At 43.4% G+C, this 23,601-nt stretch overlaps 1 protein-coding gene across 1 annotated transcript in view; it reads left to right on the top strand.

Moving 5' to 3' along the window:
- Positions 1 to 23,601, top strand: part of RHEB (Ras homolog, mTORC1 binding) — a 54,202-nt gene that overhangs the window by 12,502 nt on the left and 18,099 nt on the right. Inside the window, exons 3-4 of the mRNA XM_034649555.1 lie at positions 269 to 430; positions 21,528 to 21,599. Of these exons, the coding sequence (XP_034505446.1) occupies positions 269 to 430; positions 21,528 to 21,599 (234 nt within the window). The remainder of the gene's footprint in view (positions 1 to 268; positions 431 to 21,527; positions 21,600 to 23,601) is intronic.

Here is a 23,601-nt window from a genome sequence, read left to right as displayed (position 1 = left end):
ATTTTGAGCGGAGGCGGCGAGGCCGGGCCCCGTGGGGCGGCGACGGGGGGCGGCCCGGGCTCGGGAGGACGTGCCTGGGGAGGCCGTGTGCGGACGGAGAGGTCCGGCGTGGCCGGGGCAGCCGAGCGGGCGGAGGGGTCTGCTCCTGGCCGGAACCGCCGCAGGGAGCAGTCGCACCTGTCTTCTCTCCACCTTCTTGCGGCTGGCTGTGGCGATCTTGCCAGCGGCCTTTCCGCCCCAAATTAAATAAAGTCCGGGGGATTTTAACAAAGGAAACAGCACCTTGGGTTTTTTCTGTCCGTGGCGAAGTTCAGCGTTTTAAAGAAAACGAGGGACCTAAAGGACGTTTGGCTACGGAGGGCAAGTTTCCTACTGAAGAAACCCGAAAGAGCCCTCTTCGAAAGCCCCCTCGATGTGGCCAGCGACCGAAGTAGGAAGGCAGAGAAAATGAGATTTCTGATCTCTCTGTGTCCTATTTTTCTTCGGGAAAAAATAAGGTCAGGTACTTGTAACCGGGCTGTTAAAGTAATTCAGAAGTTTGCCGGGGTTTCACCCCCCACCCCCCCAAAGGTTGACATATATTTGAAACTGTTCGTGGCAGTCGCCTTTTGCTGAACGGGGGTGGTCGGGGGTGGACCGGGTGCCGGAAGACGGGTGAGAAAACAGAACCGTTGAACTTAACCATGCTTCAGGGCGAGGCTTTATTGTCTTTGACAACCGGAAGCCTGGAGAAATTACGTTTATCTTTTCGTGTTGTTTTTAAGAAGTAACTAAGGAAAATGTGCACTTGATCTTGGGGGAGGGAGGTAAAAGCGAAGGTTTGGAGTCTATGGTGATTGCAGAAGGAGGCAACAATAACTGCCATAGGAAAGCTTGTAACTGCCTCCTACCCACTGATGAACTCCCCGAGTCCGCTTTCTCTTCTGCTTCCTCACCCCCATTTTCCACCGCCGGTGCCAGGGTCTGTGCTTTTTGACCAAGATCAGCTACAGCATGCTTACTCATCCTTTTATCATCTCTCTCGTCAAAGTGCCGGGGGGGGGGTGGTGGAGGGATCATAAGAATGGGGGGAAATCAAAGGCTGAGAGATGCTTGTGTAGAGATAGGGGGTGCCAAGAGTCAGAGGGATAACTCTTGTATGATGCAGTGCCAAATCATAGGTCTGTATATGGGGGAAGAATGGGTTGAGGGCCTTAGCAGCTGCCGCTCTGAAGTAACCACGCATCACATGGAGGCTTTTAAAAATCACTAGCAGTCCACTCCCCAAATGCCCGTGTGGAACCGAACCTTTATCGGCATCCTGAATCACCCAGCCCTTGCTTCTCTCTTCTCTTTATTGCCTTGGCATTTTGAAGAGCGGGAAGAGGACATATCCTGGCTCCGGAGGGAGTTCTAACCAGATACATAGATGCACAGTGCCCACTAGTTGAGGATAGCAGTCTCTGAATAATTTACAGGTGACCTCTACCTGGGCTACCTGTTTTAACTTGAGAGAATGTCCTAAAGGTACTGACTTACTCCTTGAAATTCTCCAGATGGTGATTCTAGTCTTCAGTAATGAGCAAGTCTAGTGTTTCATTGCGGTTTTGCTGAAGAAGTTCCTTATGTCCGATTGAGATCCATTCTATTTTGTTTTCCATCTAATCCTCATCCCCCTGAAGACCCAGATGTGACAGGTCACCCCTTAGCCTTTTGTTCACAAACATCTGTTTTAAACTGCTTTTGGAATACTGTGCTCAACTAGCCTCCAGTGAGGTACAAACTAAGTTCTGGTCCCTGTTCGCTGTGCCTTCCATATGTCATATTACTATATCCTACTTCAAGTGTAGTGATGATTAAAGTAAAAGGTATTTTGGAGAGTTTAAATTACTCCCAACCTGTGCCTTTGGTTTTAACGTTGTTTACCTTTGTTAGGAACCAAGATACTTTGTGGTTTGTGGGCCTTTTGTTTTGCCAGCATCAAAAAAGGAAGTATTTCCCTGATGCTATGTACTAGCCACTCTTCAGAGAATTACTCAGTATTTAGACTTAAGAAGAGTTTACGGACATGTTTACTTGCATGTGGTGCTATACAAGGGAAGTTTGAGTATATGTGTTTCTAGGTTGTGTTCTTTTGTGATGCTGAGCTGTATGTCATATTGACTGATGGTAAAGAGTGGTAGAAAAAGGGGCATCTGGCCGACCCCGTGGAGTGTGTGACTCTTGGCTCTCAGTGTTGTGAGTTTCAGGCCCTTGTTGGGTGTAGAGATTACTTAAAAGTAAAATCTTTTTGAAAAAGCCTCAGCTAGAAACCGCACCTTTCTTAGAATTTTCTCTTGATTAAATATCTTATCCCAGCTTGACTAGTAGGGTAATTGTCATTGTGACTTGGTCATGTCACAAATTTTATTTTTAAAAGTTTGCCTTCAGATAAAACTACTAAATGCTATGATTGTTTTACTTGGCTTTCAAATTTTGGATTTTTTTTTTAAACACTGATAAAACTGCCACTGAGGAATGTATAATTCTCAGGTAAATTGTACAACCCTTTTTCCTGAAGTACTTTTCCTGTTATTTACAATGTTAAGCTTTTAAGGACACGTCAGCTATAACGCAGTCTGGCTCTCTGGGAGTTCTTTGTATTAATTGTTTCACTGGTGGCAAATGTTTGAGCTCCCTTACATCCATTGTTTCTAATACAACAAGTAGTCCTCTGATAGGAGGTAACTAAACTTTAGTTAAAAATATAGTGTCGGGTAACGATCCTTGAATAAAATCTGGTACATCCTTCGCTGGAATCTTCTGCAGAGAGCTTTGATAATCTAGTTTACCCTCAGGCTATAATAAAAAAAATATTTTTGTCCTATAAAAGTCTCTGAGGTTAACAAAAGGGAGAGGATGGGGCGCCTGGGTGGCACAGTTGTTAAGCGTCTGCCTTCAGCTCAGGGCGTGATCCCGGCATTGTGGGATCGAGCCCCACATCAGGCTTCTCTGCTAGGAGACTGCTTCTTCCTCTCCCACTCCCCCTGCTTGTGTTCCCTCTCTCGCTGGCTGTCTCTTTCTCTGTCAAATAAATAAATAAAATCTTTAAAAAAAAAAAAAAGAAAGAAAAGAAAATGCTGAAGGTGGAACATTAGCCTGTGAAGTTGTGTGTTCAGGCAGTCAGTAACATTTTGGTTGTGCACCTGTGGGTAGGGTAGTCCTGTAGCGGCCACCTTGTGTTGAAGTTTGAAATTAACTTGGGGGGGGGTGTTCATTTGTTCTGTACAAGAGGATAGTCAGACTTGGATTTGTGATTGATACTTCAGTGCTAAATGTTACTTTGATGTCCAAGTGGGTTATATCTATCCATAATAACCTTCATCACCCCAAAAAGAAGCTCTGTACCTATTAACACACTCCCCCACTCACCCCTGCCCCTGGCATCCTTTAACCTGCTTTCTCTTTCTGTGAATTTACCTATTCTGGACACTTCCTGTAAATGGAAGTATACACACGTGGTCTTTTGTAGATGAGCCTCTTTTATTTAACATGAATATTTTCAAGGTTCATCCATGTCGTGTAGCGTATACCAGTAATTCCCTTTTGTTGCCAAGTAATTCTCTGTTATTTGAATACGCCACATTTTATTTATACATTTGTCAATTGATGGACATGTGGTGGTTTCTGCATTTTGGCTATTATGAATAATGCTGTTATGACCATTCCTATACAAATTTGTGTGTAGACGTATGTTTCCATTTCCCTTGGGTGTATTCCTAGGAGTGGAATTGCTGGGTAATTATGTATAACTTTTTTTTTAATATAATTTACTGCATTGTTTTAAAGATTTTATTTATTTATTTGACAGAGCACAGCAGGGAGAGCAGCAGGCAGAGGGAGAGGGAGAAGCAGGCTCACGGAGCAGGGAGCCCTACACAGGGATCTATCCCAGAACCCTGGGATTGTGACCTGAGCCAAAGGCAGACACCTAACGGCTGAGCCACCCAGGCACCCCTATTTTTTTTTTTCATTTGAGAGAGAGTGTGTGTGCATGCACACTCTCACGCAAGCAGGGGGAGGGGCAGAGGGAGAAGGATGAGGAGACTCCCTGCTGAGCGTGGAGCCCAATCCCAGGACCCCAAGATCATGACCCGAGCCAAAGACAGACCCTTAACTCCCTGAGCCACCCAGGTGCCGTGTGTGTAACATTTTGAGGAACTGCTAAAACTGTTTTCCACAGCAGCTGTGCCATTTTACATTCCCATCAATTGAACGTTGGTTTCAATTTCTTTACATCCTCGGCAACACTTGTGGTTGTCTTTTTTATTTTAGCCATGCTTATGGGTGTGAAGTGGTATCACATGAGATTTGCACATGATCTCTTCCATTCTGTCGGGTTGTCTTTCCACTTTCTTGATGGTGTCCTTTGAAGCAAAAGTTCTCAATTTTGACAAAGTCCAGTTTTATTTTTTCTTTGGTGACCTGTGCTTTTGGTGTCATGTCTTAAGTAACTGTTGCCTGATCCAAAGCCATGGAGATTTACTACTATGTTTTCTTCTAAGTGTTCTATCATTTTAACTCTGACATATTTGATCTATGATCTACTCAGTTAATTTTTGTATATGGTAGGAGATGGGGATACAACTTTATTCTTTTGCACGTGGGTATCAAGTTGTCCCGGCACCTTTTGTTAAAGACCATTCTTACTGGATTATCTTGACATCCTTGTCAAAAACCAGGTGACCATAAATGTTATAGTTATTCCTGGATTCTGTTCCTTTGACCTTTATGTCTGTCCTTAATGCCAGTGTCACACTATCTTGATTGTTTTAGTTTTATAGTAAACTTCAAAATAGGGAAGTGTCAGTCTTTATACTCTATACTTTTTTTTTTAATGATTTTTTATTATGTTAGTTACCATACAGTACATCCCCGGTTTCCGATGTAAAGTTCGATGATTCATTAGTTGCGTATAACACCCAGTGCACCATGCAATATACTCTATACTTTCTCAAGATTATTTTGCCTATTATGAATCCCTTGCATTTCCATATGAATCTTAGGTCCAGCTTGTCAGTTCCTGGGGGGAAAAAAAAGCCCACTAAGATTTTGACAGGATGTTTTGTAGTTTTGCAATTATCTTTAAATGTCTGATTTTGAAACCAGCTGAATTCTCATATGTTTCTAAATTCATTCCATTGCAATATGTTATTTTAATGCAGTATGTGAAGGAAATCCAGCCTTGCAAAGATACCTTGTTGGGAAAGAGAGGAGTATTTTTTTCTCAAGGTTTTGTTTATTTATTAGTTTACACGCGTGAGTGGAGGGAGGGGCAAAGAGAGTGGGAGAAGCAGACTCCCAACTGAGCGGGGATGTGGGGCTTGATCCCAGGACCCCAAGATCACCATCAGAGGAAAGTCAGATGCTTAACCAACTGAGTTACCCAGGCACCCCAGGAGTATTTTAATACCTTTTTCAGGTAATTGTTTATGTTCTTTGATACTTGCCAGAACTCCGTAGGTGTTGGTGGTAGTTTCAGCTCCATAGGTGGTTAGTTGTAATATGCAGCCTGAAATCATGTGGAAGAATTTTTTCTACTCTGTTACATTGAATTCCATTGCTTTATTTTACACTTTGAATGCGTCTTCTACCCATGACTGATCTTGTAACGTCATATCTTGGTTATTTCAAAAAGAATGGTTCACTGTTATGCGCATCCTTCCACATTTTGATACATTTCGACATAGACTTTTTTTTTTTAAAGATTTTATTTATTTGAGAGAAAGAGAGTACTCCTGTGAGCCAGGGGAGGGGCAGCGGGAGAGAGAGGCTCTCAAGCAGACTCCCCACAGAGCAGAGCCTGACCCGACCAGGAGCTCCATCCCAGGACCCCAAAATCATGACCTGAGCCAAAACCAAGTGTTGGATGCTTAACCGACTGAGCCACCCAGGCCGCCCCACCATACAAACTTCTTAATCACATTTTTTAATATCACCATCAGTCTCTTTAGGGAAAAAAATGTAAATATTGGAAAGCTTTAATTAAGCTTACCATGAGTGATGCAAGTTCTCCAAAATTCTGATTTCCTTCTAAGGGTTTGAATTGGCTCATTGGCAAAGTGCTACCAGCTTTACTTGAAGTGACAGTCTCATTTCTTTCATTTCAAGAAGATGCCTGCCGAATACAAACTATTTGAAATAATGATCGTTTGTTGGTCATTCTTGCAAGTAAAAATGCAGTTCTGTGATAAAAGTGGCTATTTTCAGATCACTTCACAAACAGTGGCGCACGTGCTTTTTTCTTCAAGACAGCCATCACACTTCAGGATGTGGGAGCGCTTTGTGTATACATCTCATTTGGTCACACAATATTAAAAAGGCATGCTTAAGGGTCAAGATAAAATTAATCATTTTTACTGCTTCCTCAAGGAAGTAAAAATAATTTGTTTTTGGTTTTTTTTTTTTTACCGCGGTTCATGGTCTTGAAGACTACACGGCTTTCCACTACAGTGTGCAATCACTGTCTTGATCCGTGCTAAGGGGTACCAAGCCAGCATTGCTTTTGCACCATTAGTGCAAATATGGACATAGTGAGAAAGGCAAATAATAGCTTGGTATTGTGATAGAAATAGTTTTGACCTCATGAGCCCCCTGAAAAGGTCTCAGGGGACCCCCAGAGTGTCTCTGGCTACACTCTGAGACTCATTGAGTCGTGGTGTGCAGAACCTTGCTAGACTGCTAGACTGCTACTTGCTCTTGTGCAGAATTGAATCAAGAGCGGCTGCATCCTGGATGCTACTTGAGGGGCCTGGTCACCACGGTCTTAGAGGAGCCTTCCAGAAGAGGCCCTGTCGCCTCGTAGGAGAGAGGGATGGTGAGGCAGGAAAGAGCTGGCATGCTTGGGAACTGAAGGAGGCAGGGTGACTAGCAGAGCACGTGGTGGGAGGAGGAAATGAAGGTGGAGGTGGTCAGGGGCTGCGGATGAGGCAGGGCCTTGCAGGAACTTCAAGAGACCATTCCTTCTGAATAGTGAGCAGTGGGTTACTAGAGTACGGGGAGACTTAAGGTACCTAAAGCCAGTTGGCGTGGCCTCTGATTGTGGTGCAGTTTGGGGTGAGTGTCATTTTTTGATCTGGTAATGGTGAGGCTTCCAGAGATTAATAAAAATTACCACGGATGGCAGCATATCAGGATTTGTATGCTAATGACACGGTTTTCCAATACAAGCATGAGAATGGGGGTGCAGGGGGGTACTTAAGTACCAACAGCAACATCATCACAAAATCAGAAACAGCCATCTATTCCTGTGATTATGAAGTCAGAAATATACAACACTTTTCTTTTGAAGGTCTAAAATAAGGAGTTAACTTTAATATTGTCCATGAGTGGATTGTAGTTAGTTATTTAAATAAGTCAGAACTGAACTTGGACATGATTCTGTAAGTTAAACCATTATCAGGTCTTGAGTGATCACCCTTGAGAGAACCTTTATTCTTAGTTCTGGAACTGTTTATCATGAAGTACCAAAGTAAGCCTTAAGTGATACAGTCCTCACAGTCTGTCTTAACCATATACCTGTCACAGTGCAAACTGCTGGGGACCTTTATCATGAATTGCTTGCTTGATTTAGAAATATCATTTAATATATCGAAACAGAGGTCCTGGAATACTGTTTCAGTGTTTTAATATTCTTAAAGGTATATTGGGCCTCTGATAAGAAAAAAGAGTTCCGTATAGGACATTGGAATCTGAAGTCTACATTGAGATTAATTTAGAACAGAAGTGCTAGCAGCAGAAGTCTGGCGCTCTGTGGGCAAGGGAAAGGAGGGCAGTTTGAGGACCCTAATAAAATGAACTCCCTCATGTTCTCGGTTGGTTGATGTCCCCCTTCCCTCCCTGTTCCCCCTCCCTCATTTCCCTTTGTTGTGCTTACTTGCTTGCAGAAAGACTCCTCAGAGACTTTTGAAACAGAAATTGGTGTTTTAACAAGATATGTGATCCTGCTTCTTGCAAGATCAAAAGTTGAATGTTTCAACTACAGCATCACAGTAAATAATTTGCGCACGTGGAGATGAAAACACTGGCTCTTACAGTTAATGTAGTTTGATGAAACAAAATGCTTTTCTAAGACTTGTATCAGATATAAATGCATCCAGCTGACATTTTGCTGGTTTTGAAAAATAAATCACATTTAGAATTTATTTTAAAGAGAATATTTTAAAACATAGGTTTTTCTGGGGCACCTGGGTGGCACAGAGGTTAAGCGTCTGCCTTCGGCTCAGGGCGTGATCCCGGCGTTATGGGATCGAGCCCCACATCAGGCTCCTCTGCTATGAGCCTGCTTCTTCCTCTCCCACTCCCCCTGCTTGTGTTCCCTCTCTCGCTGGCTGTCTCTATCTCTGTCGAATAAATAAAATAAAATCTTTTTAAAAAAAAATAAAATAAAACATAGGTTTTTCTTACTCTTTTCTTTTTTTTAAGATTTTATTTATTTGAGAGGGAGAGAGCACCTGTGCAAGAGCAAAACGGGAGAGGGAGAAGCAGGCTCCTCACTGAACAGGGAGCCCGGACATGGGGCTCAATCCCAGGACGCTAGGATCATGACCTGAGCCGAAGGCAGATGCTTAACCCACTGAGCCGCTACCCAAGCACCCCGGTTCTTTTTATTCTCATCCATGACTTGTTATAGGTGCTTGAGTAAAAAATATAAGTGGTAAAATCCAACCACAGTGGCTAACATCAAGGGGGGAGGAGGGCTCAAGATGACCTTGGCAAACTGGACATACCAAGGTAAAATGTGACCCTCTGTGGCTGGAGGGGAAGTGGGAAAACACTGGAATCTCCGATCCACATGCTAGACAAGAACTATATGTGGTAGGTGAATCTCTGACCAGGCTTGTGTGGCCTGGAGTATGCCAGGGGCCTGGAATGCCTGACTGGAGACAGAGCTCTGCGAACGAAGTTTGGGCCGGAACGTTACTGAGATGGCTCCTGGAGGAAAGGACGGCCAGAAATGTTAAGTCTTGCGGCGCCTGAATGGTGCCGTCGGTTGTGCTGCCAACTCTTGGGTTCAGCTCAGGTCATAATCCCGGGGTCCTGGGATTGAGCCCCCATGTCTGGCTCTGCGTGGAGTCTGCTTCAGCATTCTCTCTCTCCCCCCCTCCCCCGCTCATGTGCACATACTCTCTCTCTCAAATAAATCTTTTTAAAAAAGAAAGAAATGTACAGTCTTAGGCTTATGTTTCAGAAGAGGTCTCCTGAGTGCGTACAGGTTGAGGACCTGGGTTAATTTTCTGGGCATTTTAGTTAACCAGCATTCACTCTGAACCACACGTACAGCAGTCTCTCCGGTGCTGGGTGTCACGTGTGAGGAGCATTGCCAACCTAGAGGAGTGGTTCTTGGAGGTCATGAGCTTTCCCTGAAATCATGGGCCTATTTTCTGGGGAAAGAGTTGGCTTCTGTCAGCTCTCCAAAGGACTTCAGTCCCCCAGAAGATTGAATTGCTAAAATGACGGATTGTAGAGGACGCTGTGTGGATTAGGTGTCATATGTTATTTAGATAGGCGTTCTTTAAATGTTCAGATCAGTCGCTACTGTATGCCAGATACTGTGTGCTTAGTCACAGAGGCAGAGGCGGTCCTGATCCCTGCCCAGGGAGCTTCATCTAGTGAGGGAGTCACAGGAGACAGTGCTGCTACTAATAATGTGTTCGTTTTTAAAGCATTGGCAGTATGGGTGCCCTTAAACTCTGTGAGGTAGGGGGGATGATGATGATGATGATGATGATGCTGATGCTTGTTTTGCAGATGAGGAAACTGAGCAATAAAAAGGTTAAATGATTTGCCCAAGGTCAGACATTAAGTAGCTGAGCCAGGATCGGAATTTGGAGCCAGCATTCTCATTGGCCTACTACACAGATGATTATTTAAATACAGTTGGGATAAATGAGAGAAATCATGGAGGGGAGAATTCCTGTAACCATGGGTGGGGGTAGAGAAAGATCCCTAAAGAACTGTGAAAGCTGGAGTTAGGCGGGNAAAAGAGCGGCATATGCAAAGCTCCCACAGGGTGAGTGGGAGCTTGGCACAGTGTGGCTGACCGAGTAATGGTGAATGAGGCTGAGAAGGAAGAGTAAGATGTGAGTGGGCAAGAAGGGATTTATCTGTGTGCCGACTGTCTGTCAAGAACAGCCTTGTAGGCCTTGTGAAAGTTTTAGACTTTTCCCTAGAAACAGTGGAAAGTCCGTGACGAGTTTTAAGCAACAGATAAGATGATCATCTACGCCAGGATTGACAAACTTTTTCTGTAAATATATTGTAAATATCTGTATTATATACTGTATTGGTGTAGTAAAGTAGGCTAGAGGAAAGAAAATGTTACTGAGAAAATCTTAAGAGAAAGTACATGTATAGTACTATCGTGTGTTTTATCAGGAAAAATCTGCATGTAAATGGACCTGTGTGTAGTTGAAACCCGTGTTCAAGAGTCAGCTGCGCTCCTGCCTTTTGCAGCAAGCAAGCCGCTGTAGACAGCACATCCGTGAGTGTAGCTGTGTGCCGCTAAAACCTTATTGACAGACACTGACATTTGAATTTCATCTAATTTTCATACCATGAAATATCATTGATTTTTTTTTTCAACCAGTTGAAAATGTAAATGCCATTTGTAGTTCCTAGGCTGTACAAAACCAGACTGTGGGCCACATTTGGCCCCTGGTCTGTAGTTGCTGATTCTCCTGTATCCTCAGGAAGATCCCTCCCACTGCCCCCTGAGGTGGATGGGCAGTCAGGGAATGGAAGTGCTGGCACCAGCCACATACTGACGTTCACCAGCCAAGGTGTCAGGGACTGGTGTAGTACGGGCAGGATGAGGAGGCAGAGTTGAGAAGTGACGGGGGCGGGGGAGGGGGCATTGCCAAGACTGTGGTGTGGGAGATGTTAAGGATAACCTTCAGGCGGTTCGGTTCGCGGGGGCGGGGGCTGAATGGGTAAGGGTGCCATTGGCTAAAGGGAGGAAGGGTAGACCAGGATTTGGCGGTGGCCCACAGTCATTTATATACCTGCCAGATCCGCACACTCACCTTGCTTTCTGGCTACAGAGGCGCTAGCAGGGACCCACACAGTTCCCGTGGTCCTAGAGCTAGGTGGCTGTCCCTGCATTTGGGACTCTGAGGGTATGCTGCTCCTGCATCCCCCTGTGGCCTGAGGGTGTGCCCAAACACACCTTCCTGCTGTGGCATTGTTTCCCTACTGCCTTGGAAACAGGAGGTTGCGAGACCCACTTGGCCGCACGCACACTGCTCACCCCGCCAGGCAGGGTGCTGAGGGTTCATGTCCATCTACAAGGACATTCCTTGCTTTGGGGAGACTGGGAGTCGGGCTTCATCTCTCAACTTTTCTGGGTTGTTTTGTTTTTGTTTTTAAGTAGGCTCCATGTCCAGTGTGGAGCCCAATGCAGGGCTTGAACTCACAACCCTGGGATCAAGACCTGAGCTGAAATCAAGAGTCAGACTCTTAACTGACTGAGCCACCCAGGTGGCCCTAGATTTTTTCATTCTAAGTAACTGCTACCAAAATGTGTGAAATGTGTTTTTATAAAATAAATTGTTTTCTTAATCCAACCATGTTTCCGCATGACTATTAAACAAAAAAATTGGACTATACACAAAATGGACATAGCTTCCATTTCTTAACCTTCTGTGGAAGTCTTTTTGGTAGGCAGCTAAGTGTATGCACGTAGGATGTTCCTGTACCCTTAAACCATGGTATAAAGTAGCATTGTCCAACAGAAATATAATGCAAGCCACATAGGGAATTTAAAATTGTCAGTAACCACGTTAAGCAACTAAGAAATAGTTGAAATAATTTAAGTACATGTTTAATTTAGCCCACTATGTCCAGAATATTATTTCAGTATGTGTTGAATATTTTTGATGTTTGTTACTTTTTTATGCTAAGCTTTTGAAATCTTATGTATGTTTTACACTCCATATGACACGTCTCAGGACCAACCACGTTTCAAGTGTCCACTGCCCACTGGCTCCCCACTGTGGGACAGCACAGGAATAGGGAGGAATGAATTGGTGCTCATAAATGGATCATTGTAGATTCTTAAAGACCTTTTGAAGAAATAATTTTTATAAATAACCACTCGTGCTGATGAATGTCTCGTTTCATTTTCCTAGTGTTTTTATTACTAGTTTTGATGAGTCTTGAACTTCATGCTCTATGTATATTAAAGATTGTGTTATAATTTGAGAATTTATCTCGTTTGCTTTTCTCTAGCTCTTTTCCTCCCTGAACCCCAGCCTTCTCCCCAGTTTTGGCCACATACGTAACAAAATTTATTCTTTATTGTTGCCAAACATTGAATTTCCTGCAGTTTATCAGGTCTGTCCCTGCCTTCCAGCTCGGCTGTATCTCTGAATCATCCCACGGAAATGGATCTCTTGTTTTAAAACTCTTGAGGGAAATAGTTCCGTAGCCTTTCTTGGCAGAATTTTGTTTTTCTTTTAGTTTAGTAACCCTGACGGTTAATAAAAGTCTTCATTTATGTAGCTCAAATCTTTATGTTTTAATATAAACTTATTTCTCGTATTCTCCTCAGTGGTGTACATCTGATAGCATCATGCTTGGCAATAGTAAGCACCCGGGAAGTATTTGATTGAGTAATAATTTTATGAACCAGTTTTACTTGGTCATTCTGTCTTGTCTTTGTCGTAATAATAATTGCACCTTGATTTTTTTCTCACCTAGCATCTATTTTTAAAAATCGGGAAGGGGGTGTGAGAAAGAATGAGATGATGTCAGCCCTGGTTAATTCATAGGAACAAATGAGATAATTCATATGAAAATGTTTTACAAACTCTTAAAACGGTGTCTGGCTTATAGGTTCTAGTGAACCTACGTGCCTTCCTCTGACTGATGGGGATGCTGTAGGGATGGGCATGTGTATTAGAATCACGGCAGACACAACACACAAGAGCTTTTGTGCAGCACCTTTTTAAATTAGAATGGTGAGGTAAGTGTACTTTCTAAAAGGCTTCCTTGGTGACCCTGATGTATATGCATATCACCCCACCCACAGAGAGCCACACATTTTTTACTGAAGTGGGGGCGGTACTTTAGTAAGCCTCTAATTGGCATCGTGTATCACGTAAGGAACACACTGTTGAACCTTCATACAATTCATTGTTATTCTAGCCCTTTTAATAACGATGATATGTTCAGGTTGCAGTCCATTTATAACCCCAGGTGATTCTGCAGTCTTTCTGCTGCTTGCAGACTGGGTTGTTTTATTGATGTCCTTTCTCTTGGTGGTTCCCAGAGAAACACCTTCCTGGTATTCATGCCCTGTCCCTCGGACACTCTAGAATCAGCAGAATGCTGCAGAGATGACAATGGGCCGGTACCAGCTCTACTCCTTAAGAAATCAGCGTCCTCCCCTTCTATGTTCTCTGGAGCTACAAGTAACATGTGGGCGTACTAGGAGAGGAGGACATGTGGAAGGTGGAAGGCCCCCCAGCCCCCCACTAGGGAGTGACTGCCAGACCAGCAGAGGGCGCAACTGAGCTCAGCCCTGGTTGTCGAATTCGAGAACAGATGCCATGGCTGTTGGTATTAGCCGCTAAGTTTTGGGGTGGTTTGTTCTGCAGCGGTGGTTGACTGAGCAGTTGGTAATTTACTGCTGGGGGGGGTGTATTTTTATACTTAATGATTTCTTTATCGTGTTATTTTTTTTTAAGTAATGTCTACACCCAACGTAAGGCTTGAACTGAAAATCACCTGAGATCCAGAGTCACACGCTCCGCCAACTGAGCCAGCCAGGCGCCTCATCATGTTATTTTGAGGCTTAAGCTGAAGTGGTTGTTAGTATATGTCATTTTCTTAGATTACAGATAAATGCATTCAATAATTACATCTACTAAATTATTCTCCCAAGCTGATTCTTTTAGTCTTAAGATCAGTTGATAATATTACTACTAATAGGGACATTTAGTGAGGACTTCGTACCAGCTGTTCCACGCGTATTTTCATTTACACCTCACAGCCATCTATAAGGTAGGTGCTGTTACTACCACCAGTTTACAAACAAGGAAACAGACTCAGGAGAACGGCCTGCAGTGACGTAGCTAATCACCATCCTGTTCTGCTCAGTGAGAAATAGTAAATGTCTTTCTCCTTTTTATACTTCTTTTTTAATCAGTTTTTATTGATGTATAATTTACATACAATAAAGTATGCATTTTAAGTGTAAAGTTACATGAGTTTTGACCTGTGCAACCATTACTCCAAAATACAAAACATTTCTGTCATCCCAAAACGTTCCCTCATACCCCACCCCCACTCCCAGGCAAGCATCGATCTGCTTCCTGTCACCATGGATTAGCTTTTCTTGCTCTGCAGTTTCATATAAATGGAACCATACAGTGAATACTCTTTGGCTGCTCTCAAAAAGCGTGATGGTTTTGAGATTCATCCAGTTGTCACATGTGTATGTAGTTTCTTTGTACCGGTGAGTAGTATTCCGTCGTATGGCCGTGTCATGGTCTCTTTCCCCTATCATCTGTTGCTTGTTTCCAGTATTTAACTACTAAGAATAAAGCTGTGAGAAGCATTTCTTAATGTCTTTGTGGACATGTGATCAGTTTTCTTTGGTAAATACCTAGGAGTGCGGTTGCACAGGCCACATATATGTTAAGTGTATAGTTTTGTTGGAAACTACCAAACTGTTTCCTGATATATTTGTACCATTTTACACTCCCACCAGCAACAAATGAGAGTTCCATCCTCACTGGTGCTCAGGGTCCTTGAACTTTGTAACTTCAGCCATGCTAATGCGTAGGTCATAGTTTTATTTGAATTGTCCCAGTGACTAGGGAGGCTGAGCATCTTTTCATTTACCTATTGGTAATTCATAGATCTTTTGTGAAGTGTCTGTTCAAGTCTTTTGCCTAGTTTATTGGGTTCCTTTTATTTTGAATAACACACACACAAACTTTGCTCAGTGATTTTGGGGGGCGGGCGGGCACCCAGCAGAATGGAAGTGACGGCTGACAGGTATGGGGTTCCTTTTTGGAGTGATGAAAATGTTCTAAAATTGGTTGTGGTGACGATGGCACAGCCATGTCAATATGCTAAAAACTTAATTGTGCTCTTTAAGTGGTTAAAGTATATAGTATATGAATTCTATCATAATAAAGTTGTTTAAAATTGAAAGACAAAAGAAGGGTATTCATTTTCAGGGGTGGCTGCAACAGGGCACCACAGATGGGGGGGGCAACAGACCTTTATCATCTCACAGCTGTGGGGTCAGAAGTCTGAAATCAAGGGTGGGCAGGGCCCTGCTTCCTCGGAAGGTGCTCCGGAGGGTCTGTTCCAGACCCCTCTCCTTGGCTGGTATGGATTTCAGTGTTTCAGAGGCACCGTTAATCAACCACTTGGAGTGGCGTAAAGCCGTAGAAGCTGAGAATGTGTTCATAGCTATTTCAGGAGGAGAATTTAGAGGAGAATGGGAGGAAATGGGATTCAGAACACAAGAGGCCAGAATAGCATTTGTGGAAAGAAGAGGTGGTCACACGGGTGCCCTCTGAGGTTAGGCACCATTTCACAAGTGCCCTGGCTCGTCTTAAATATTCTTGAAGTACTTACGATCTGAGCTGCTGGAAGGGACGTTCTGGAAGCTGGCAGAGAAAACTGACTTTGATCAGTTAAATTTGAATTTATTCCCACAGACAATGCTGCTTCATCTTCAGTGTGCAGCCGAACGGGGCTGGAGCTTGTTAGTCCTCCCAGGAGGTTTGGTTGGGGCTCAAGAATTTACATTTGTAGGGGCGCCTGGGTGGCGCAGTCGTTAAGTGTATGCTTTTAGCTCAGGGCGTGATCCCGGCGTTCTGGGATTGAGCCCCGTGTCGGGTTCCCTGATCCACTGGGAGCCTGCTTCTTCCTCTCCCACTCCCCCTACTTGTGTTCCCTCTCTCGCTGTCTGTCCTCTCTCTGTCAAATAAATAAATAAAATCTTTTTAAAAAAAAAATTTTTTTTTTTTTGCATTTGTAATAGGTTACCTGGGATGCTGCTGGCACCACATTTACACTACTCCTGCAGGAGGAGGGGGGGCTCCAGAGAGGATTCCTAAGGCCTTGGGACAGCCAGGGGGAAGGCGGAAAGAACATAGATTGAGAATAGTTGTTAACCAACATGATTGCAGAATTTCTCTGCAGCTGAGCTCAACAGGCTCGCCAAAAGGCAAATGATTAGATTAAGATCGGGGTTTTTTCAAGGAGCCCAGAGAAAGGAAATTGGAGGGTAGACAAGATAGTAGCAGACAGTGATTTATCTTGGGGCTTAAAGTGATGGGCAAGGAAGTGAAGCGTGGTGAAGATTGGAGATTCAGGATATGATCATTTGGAGTAGTGTCTTTCTGAACTTTGTGACTGTAGCCTGGGGTGAGAAACCCATTTAACATTGTGACTCAGTCATATATGTTTGTATGACTGAAAGAAAAGTTTCAGAAACTTATTATTTGCCGTCCACTCTGGTGTTCTCTTTCTTTAAAAACAGTACTGATCATAGCTCAGTATATTAATATCATGACCTGGTGGGTTACAGCCCCTGATTTGAAAACATTGCTTCCAGAGATGTCCTGGACAGGAGTCAGAAAGTGAGGGCTCTGGGAGAGTATGCCATCCTGCTTGTGATTGGTAACGAGGGAGGTTGCAGGTGTTGGAGGCGGAGTCGTTTGGGAGGGGTGACCAGCCAGTGTTCCACGGTATGCGCACGAGGTGGCATGGAGATAATTATTGGTGGCAATGCCAGTGAAGCTTTGAAGCTAGACTGTTAGCTTATACATGCGGACAGCAGGGTCCTGTAAGGTGTTGAGAATTTGAGGTGAAAACGAAAGCAGTCCTCGGAATGGATTGTGTCCCAGATACATTACATTGTTCCCAGTGGACCCTTGTGCCAAATGACTTGACAGACTAGTTGGTAGATTGAAACCTACTCCTTCCTATTATGTACCAATGAACAAGTAACCTGTCGGCTCTTCCATAGAAGCTGGTGGGGGAGGGGGGTGGAGGGAATATGTAAAAGTAGTGAGTTTTTTAAGGTGAATAATAATGAAAAGTGGTTCAGAATTCATCTGGAAGCTCTTAAGATGTTTTACAATACAATGCCTATTTTGCAGAATTCACAAGTGTGAGATTCAGTCAACAACCCTGCAGGTGTATCTTCTGTAGTGAAAATGCTGGGTGAACAAACTTACTAGGCCGTATTATCCTTAGCAAGAAATACATAAATCCTTGGGGCGCCTGGGTGGCTCAGTTGGTGCAGCATCTGCCTTCGGCTCAGGTCATCATCCCAGGGTCCTGGGATCGAGCCCCGCATCAGGCTCCCTGCTCAGCTGGAAGCCTGCTTCTCCCTCTCCCTCTCTCTCCTCCCTCCTGCTCTGCTTGCTCTCATGCTCACTCTCCCTCTCTCTCTCAAATAAATAAATAAAATCTTTTAAAAAAAATACATAAATCCTGTGTTTACCTGGTAGAAGTTTAAAAGAAACTTATTACAAAATAATCTGTAGGATATTTTTAAAGTTGTTTTTTAGTGTGGCGGAAGAATATTTGGAAGGTAGTTGTGGGATGTTGGGATATATTGTTTTCACACCTTTTTAGTACTATGTTACCCCGTCTTTGTGTTGATAACACACATCTGGGTAGGTGATGCCTTTCAGTTTATTTCGAATCACTCCTGTATTGTTTCATCATCTCTCCAGAGAGCTCATCAGGAATTTGAGGTCCTCCTCAGGATGTACAAATTTGAGCCCACTGAGAGAGAGCACGAAACATCTTCAGGAAATAACTAGTGTTTCAGAATCTGAATTTGATAAATGCAAAAGCCAGAGTAAATGCATGACGTTATAATAAGGGGGAAATGTTAAAGATAATCAAGTAAAGAACATCATTTGTACATCAACAGTGCCTCTTAGTAGCTGCAAGCAAACTGCACAGAAGCTTGACCTAAGAGCCGAGCTGCTGCTTTAGAGGACAGCCATGTCCCTGAAAGCCAGAAATTGCTGGAACCAGGACGGAGAACGTTATGAGCAGTGGGATTTGTTTACTAAGATTAATATGAAAATTTCAACACTAGCTGTTTAACAATTCTACTTTTTAATGGAAACAGCAAAAAACCCCCTGTGTCATGTCAGCAAATGTAGTCTTCCTGTCCCTTCTTAATTTAAATAATTAATGATCTCCCCTTAAGGGAGAGAACCGAGGAGGAGAGACCCAGGGGAGGCTTAAGCTTTTCTTCAGTCCTGCCTCTGCTAATGGATAGTCCCCTTCTCCCAGGACCAAGATGATTGAGAAAGCCAGTTTGCTCCCTACAGACTAGGGTTTTCAATTCGGGTGTCCCAGTTACTTGTGAAGATGAGAGTTTGCTGTCAACCTGTATTGCAATTTGGGTTGGACTACACTGCTCGTGCTGGAATGATTTCTTTGCGTTTTTCAAGTCAAATGTTAGTTGACACTGTCAGATAATTTCTGCCCTTCATGGTGCAAACAAGGAACTCTTTGGATATGTACCAATGATTATATTTTTAAAATGTGGTCCACTTGTTCATCCAGAACTCCATTGTTGCTCTAATCTCATGCAATCTTATTTAATGTAACTTTCTTCAGTTTCCTTTGGTAACGCCTGAGGTTCCTGTCCCCCATCCCTTCATTCCTGCAGTAAGACCCTCGACAGCTGTGTATCCTGCCTTCCTCTTGGGGGGCTTATCATGTATACCATACTAACCCCTTTCTTTCGCTATTTTTAATCTGGTTCTACTTTGGAAAAAGTGTAAAAATCCTTTTAATCCATTGTAACTCTTGCCCGTTTATCTTGAGAAAAAATTACCTTCTGCTTTCTTCCTTCCTTCTTTCCATTTACAAGCCAGAAAATCCCCAGTAGCCTACAGAAGGGTTTCAAAAGCCCACCAGAGTGTGTAGAGGTACTCTTCAGGAGTCCGAAAGAAGTTTCTTTTCTCTTTTTTCTTTCTAATTAAATGTCTTTTGCTTTAAGCCATAGCATTCAATGTAAATAAGAATTTTCTTATTCCTTTCAGTTTTTCAGTTGTGCTGATGACTTAATAGAAGTTTTTTTTCTTTGCTGTTTCATTTCATTAAATAGTTTTGCTGTATTTTAAGCTAAATGCTCCTTATGAGCTAGCTTAGATAACATGATTCCTTTTGAACATAATCCCTTAGCAATGTGTGTGCTCCTGGATGATCCCCGCATCCTGTCGAGCACGGGCAGGCCTGTGGTTGGCTCTCAAAATAAATACGACAGAACTGTTTCTTAATTCCTGTTGAACTGTGTTTCCTTGTCACGTATGTATATAAAATTGAGATCTTGTGTAATATCTGGAATGTATGAGAGTGCCTTTAGGACACGTAAGTTTTAATTTCATTCATTCAGAAATGAGTGTCCGCAGTGCTTCAGCCACCATACTGGTCTTGGTGGGCTAATGAGTCAGATAACATCAAGCACTAAAAAGAGACAAAGCAGGATGGCTGTGACAGAGTGACCGGTAGGGTGTGGGTGCCGCCGTAGATGGGGTGGTCTTAGCGGAGGCTTATCTGAAGAAGGGGTGTTTGATCCCGGACCAGAATAATGACAAAGTGAGTCATATGTGCGGAGATCTGAGGTGATGGCTAGAACAAAGGGACGGGGATGACACTGGAGCCTGGGAGGGTCCGCGGAGGGGAGCAGTGGCAGCAGAGCAGGGCCTGGGGCAGGGAGGGCCTGGTGGTGTGGGCCTTGGCTAGGAGTTGGCAATTTATTCTAATTGCAGTAGGGTTTTAAGCAGGGAGGGTAACATTTCATTGTCAGAAGCTCATGGAGGCTGCTTTGTAGAAAATGATTTCAGGTTTTAATAATTTCAGAAACACTTCGAACTGTGTGTTTAACTGCTTGTGAGGAGTAAAATAGGCCCGCCAACTTGGGGCGTTTTCTAGTTGTTTCCCCACAGCTCCCACTCTTAAACCAGTTTATTAATTCATTAATTTCTAAGCATGTGCCTGTCTGTGTTTGTGAAAACATGCCACCTGTCAACTGCCCTCTGCACGGACTGGAGGAAGGCAAGCACAACCTAAACCCCAGGAGTAGAAGGTTCCTTGTATAAACCTCTCTCCCTGAAGATCTTTTGAGATGGAAGTTCAGTGAGCCGCAGCAAGCGTATGGAGCATGTGTTTAAAATTCACAGTGCTCTGCGGGGCCACCTGGCTGCCTCAGTCGGAATAGCGTGCGACCCTTGATCTCGGGCTAGTAGATTCAAGCCCCACCTCGAGTGTAGAGATTACTTTAAAATGTTGAGGCGCGTTGGTGGCACAGTCCGTTAAGCATCCTGACTCTTGGTTTCGGCTCAGGTCATGATCTCAAGGCCCTGAGATCGACCCCACATGGGGGGGGGGGTCCATGCTCAGCAGGGAGTCTGCTTGAGAGTCTCTCTCCCTCTATCTCTGCGCCCTTGCCCCCAGCCCCCGTGCTCACATGTGCATGCACTTTCTCTCAAATAAATAAATCTTTTTAAAACCTAACATCTTAAGAATGTGCTTTGAGAATGTACAAGAGGAGAAAGGGTTTGGGGTGAAATCTGGAAGGGACCACTTCCGTCATTTCCTGGACTGTCGTTGCACTGTCTTTGCAGGGTGCCCTGGTCTAAAGTCCTTTTTAGGTAACAGAGGGGTGAGAACTTAGGGCTGTCACTCTTGATTTCTTAGACAGGCTCAATTATTAGCAGTTATTTTGTGAACTCCAGAACATTTCTTAATTGTCTTCTGTGTGCCTGACATCACTAGACCTTTGATACTGAATGGCTGAAACAGGATTTCTACCTTCAAGGAATTTTTTAAATAAAGACTTGTGTTACATAGTCTCAGGTTCCCCCATTTAAAAACTATACCTGGTAACATTTCTAACAGCCATATATGAAAGAGCCTAAAGAAGTAAATCCTTTCTCACTAATTTCTGTATTAAAATTAATATCCACATTTCAAGGACACCAGAGGAAATTAGCTTTAGCTGAGACCTTATTTCAGAGTTTGTTTACCTTTAACAGAATATGTGATATGCTGGGGCGCCTGGGTAGCGCAGTCGTTAAGCGTCTGCCTTCGGCTCAGGGCGTGATCCCAGCGTTCCCGGATCGAGTCCCACATCGGGCTCCTCCGCTGGGAGCCTGCTTCTTCCTCTCCCACTCCCCTGCTGTGTTCCCTCTCTCGCTGGCTGTCACATAAATAAATAAAATCTTTAAAAAAAAAAAAAAAGAATATGTGATATGCTTGTTGGTAATATTGTTAATGTGACAAAAGTGTTTAATTCATAATAGCTTAATTGCTTAAATTCCTGTCATATAGAGCAAATTCATGAAATTTATTTCCTTTTTGAAATTGCCCAGAAGTTAAAGGAATGTATTCTGATCCCAGTACTTTCCATCTCTTCATCTTGTTAGGGGTTTTTTTTGTAAAATAGTAGAATTAAATTTTTTGTTACTTTAATATGCCAATACATACTGAGCTTTTGCTCTCTCTTATAGGGAAATCCTCATTGACGATTCAGTTCGTTGAAGGCCAATTTGTTGACTCCTACGACCCAACCATAGAAAACAGTAAGTATTGTTTTGAAGGGTTTATAAACTGAGAAGCTTGCATTCTTCACACAAACGGCCATTGTGTGTTCCTGGAGGCTTCGATGGCAGGGCTTACTGGGGTAAACCTATAGATCTCCAACTGGGGTCCAAAAAAGCTTCCAAATGTTTGATCCACTTCACACTAAATGGGTTTTTATTCAGTGGCCAGATCCTGCCATCTAGAAATTGTTACTCAGTTCCATAGGAATCCATTCCTACAGTGACCTCCTATCCCATACTGCTTCAGGAAAACACAAATAGAGAGCAGAGTCTTTTTTTTTTTTTCCCCTCCTTCTCAACAGTAGCCCTTTCTTAAGTATTCCAAGTTTGAAAAGAAAGGATGAGAACACTCCAGATCCTTTTGTACCTTATTCTTATGGAATCGCTAGCCCTTCCCCCACCCCCACACTCCCCAACCCCTTCCAGTCCTGAAGAGTGGAAGGAAGGCCGTGGAGAAGTGAGCGATTCTGGGATGGTGAGAGCAGTTGCAGCATGAAGCAAAGATGGCTCTAAAGGCTGTTGGCATTTCAGGCCAGGTGCAGAAAAAAGCACCAAAGTATAGGTAGGACCAGCCACAACCTTTACCATGTTCACTTTCAATCCATGGTTTCAAAATCTTCCCGAAGGATTCTAGGATCATGAAGAGTCTTGATTCTAGGATCATGGAAGAAAACCTGAAGCATTTCATCCAGGGAAGCTGGTTTGTTGGAAGCTGGTCTTGTTGGAAGCAATCTTAAAACCCTAAGTAGACCCTAGAACCAGTCGTCTCACATTCTTGACACCTGGACTTACCCCAGGATTTGTTACCAGGAACATAACACATTTAAACAAGGGATTCTTCAAAACCTGATGGGCATATTAGACATGAAGCCGACTTAACAGTCAGGTTCATAAGCTTCAACAACTAGATTTGTAGACCTCATCTGCCCAGAGCTTGCAAGAGAGACTTCAAAAGAGGCTTGCAACAGGGGGTTCACAGACTGTGGCCCGTAGGCCAGGAAGACCCACTGTCTTTTCGTACAGTGCGTGTGCAAAGAATGGTTTTTATATTTTTTAATAATTAAAAAGTCAGAAGAATATTTATGACCTGTGAAAGTTACATGACACTGCCATTTCAGTGTCCATAAATAAAGTTTTATTGGAACGCAGCCATGTGCATTCATTCACGTAGTATCCATGCCTGCTTTTGTTCTACAAAGCAGAGTTGTTGAACACTTGCAACAGATTGTGTGGCCCTTTATAGGAAGAGTTTGCCCACCTCTGACTTAAAATATGCACCGAGCCTTCATGTCCCAGTATGCTGGTGGCAAGGAAGGAAGCCTGTTGGTTACTAACCCGACTGTGGGAAGGCCAGGGTTTGAAAGTAACCTCTGATAGTATCCAGAAAGGAGAAGGCCTGACTACATACACATCCTGTATTGTTCTGTTTGGCTATCACTCAGAATAGTATGTCAGCATGAGGAGCAGATTAATTTGAATGCTACCTGAACAAGTTTGGTTGTCTCTCTGTTGGAATAGAACACAAAAAAATTGTGGTCATGGCCTTTAATATTTATTGTACGTAACTGTTTAGAATTGTGTGTCCTTAAAGAGATAAGGCTCATTTGGGCCTTTTATTCATAGAATAATAGAATATAGTTTTCTAGGGCGCCTGGGTAGCGCAGTCGTTAAGCATCTGCCTTCGGCTCAGGGCGTGATCCCAGCGTTCCAGGATCGAGTCCCACATCGGGCTCCTCAGCTGGGAGCCTGCTTCTTCCTCTCCCACTACCCTGCTGTGTTCCCTCTCTCGCTGGCTGTCTCTCTGTCAAATAAATAAATAAAATCTTAAAAAAAAAAAAAAAGAATATAGTTTTCTAGGTAAGCCCTGCTCATAAAAGTGGTTCCTATAATTGTGTGTCCTTGTGCCACTTAAAATTGAGGTGGAGGGAAAGTCATGGTATTGTATATAAATAGATTTTCTTTATACGTAAGTAATAGATCC

The sequence above is a fragment of the Ailuropoda melanoleuca genome, chromosome 1, assembly GCF_002007445.2.
Source record: "Ailuropoda melanoleuca isolate Jingjing chromosome 1, ASM200744v2, whole genome shotgun sequence".
In the NCBI taxonomy this organism is placed as follows: Eukaryota; Metazoa; Chordata; class Mammalia; order Carnivora; family Ursidae; genus Ailuropoda; species Ailuropoda melanoleuca.
Note: the sequence above shows the minus strand (reverse complement) of the source record. Positions and strands in the feature narration are given on the sequence as shown.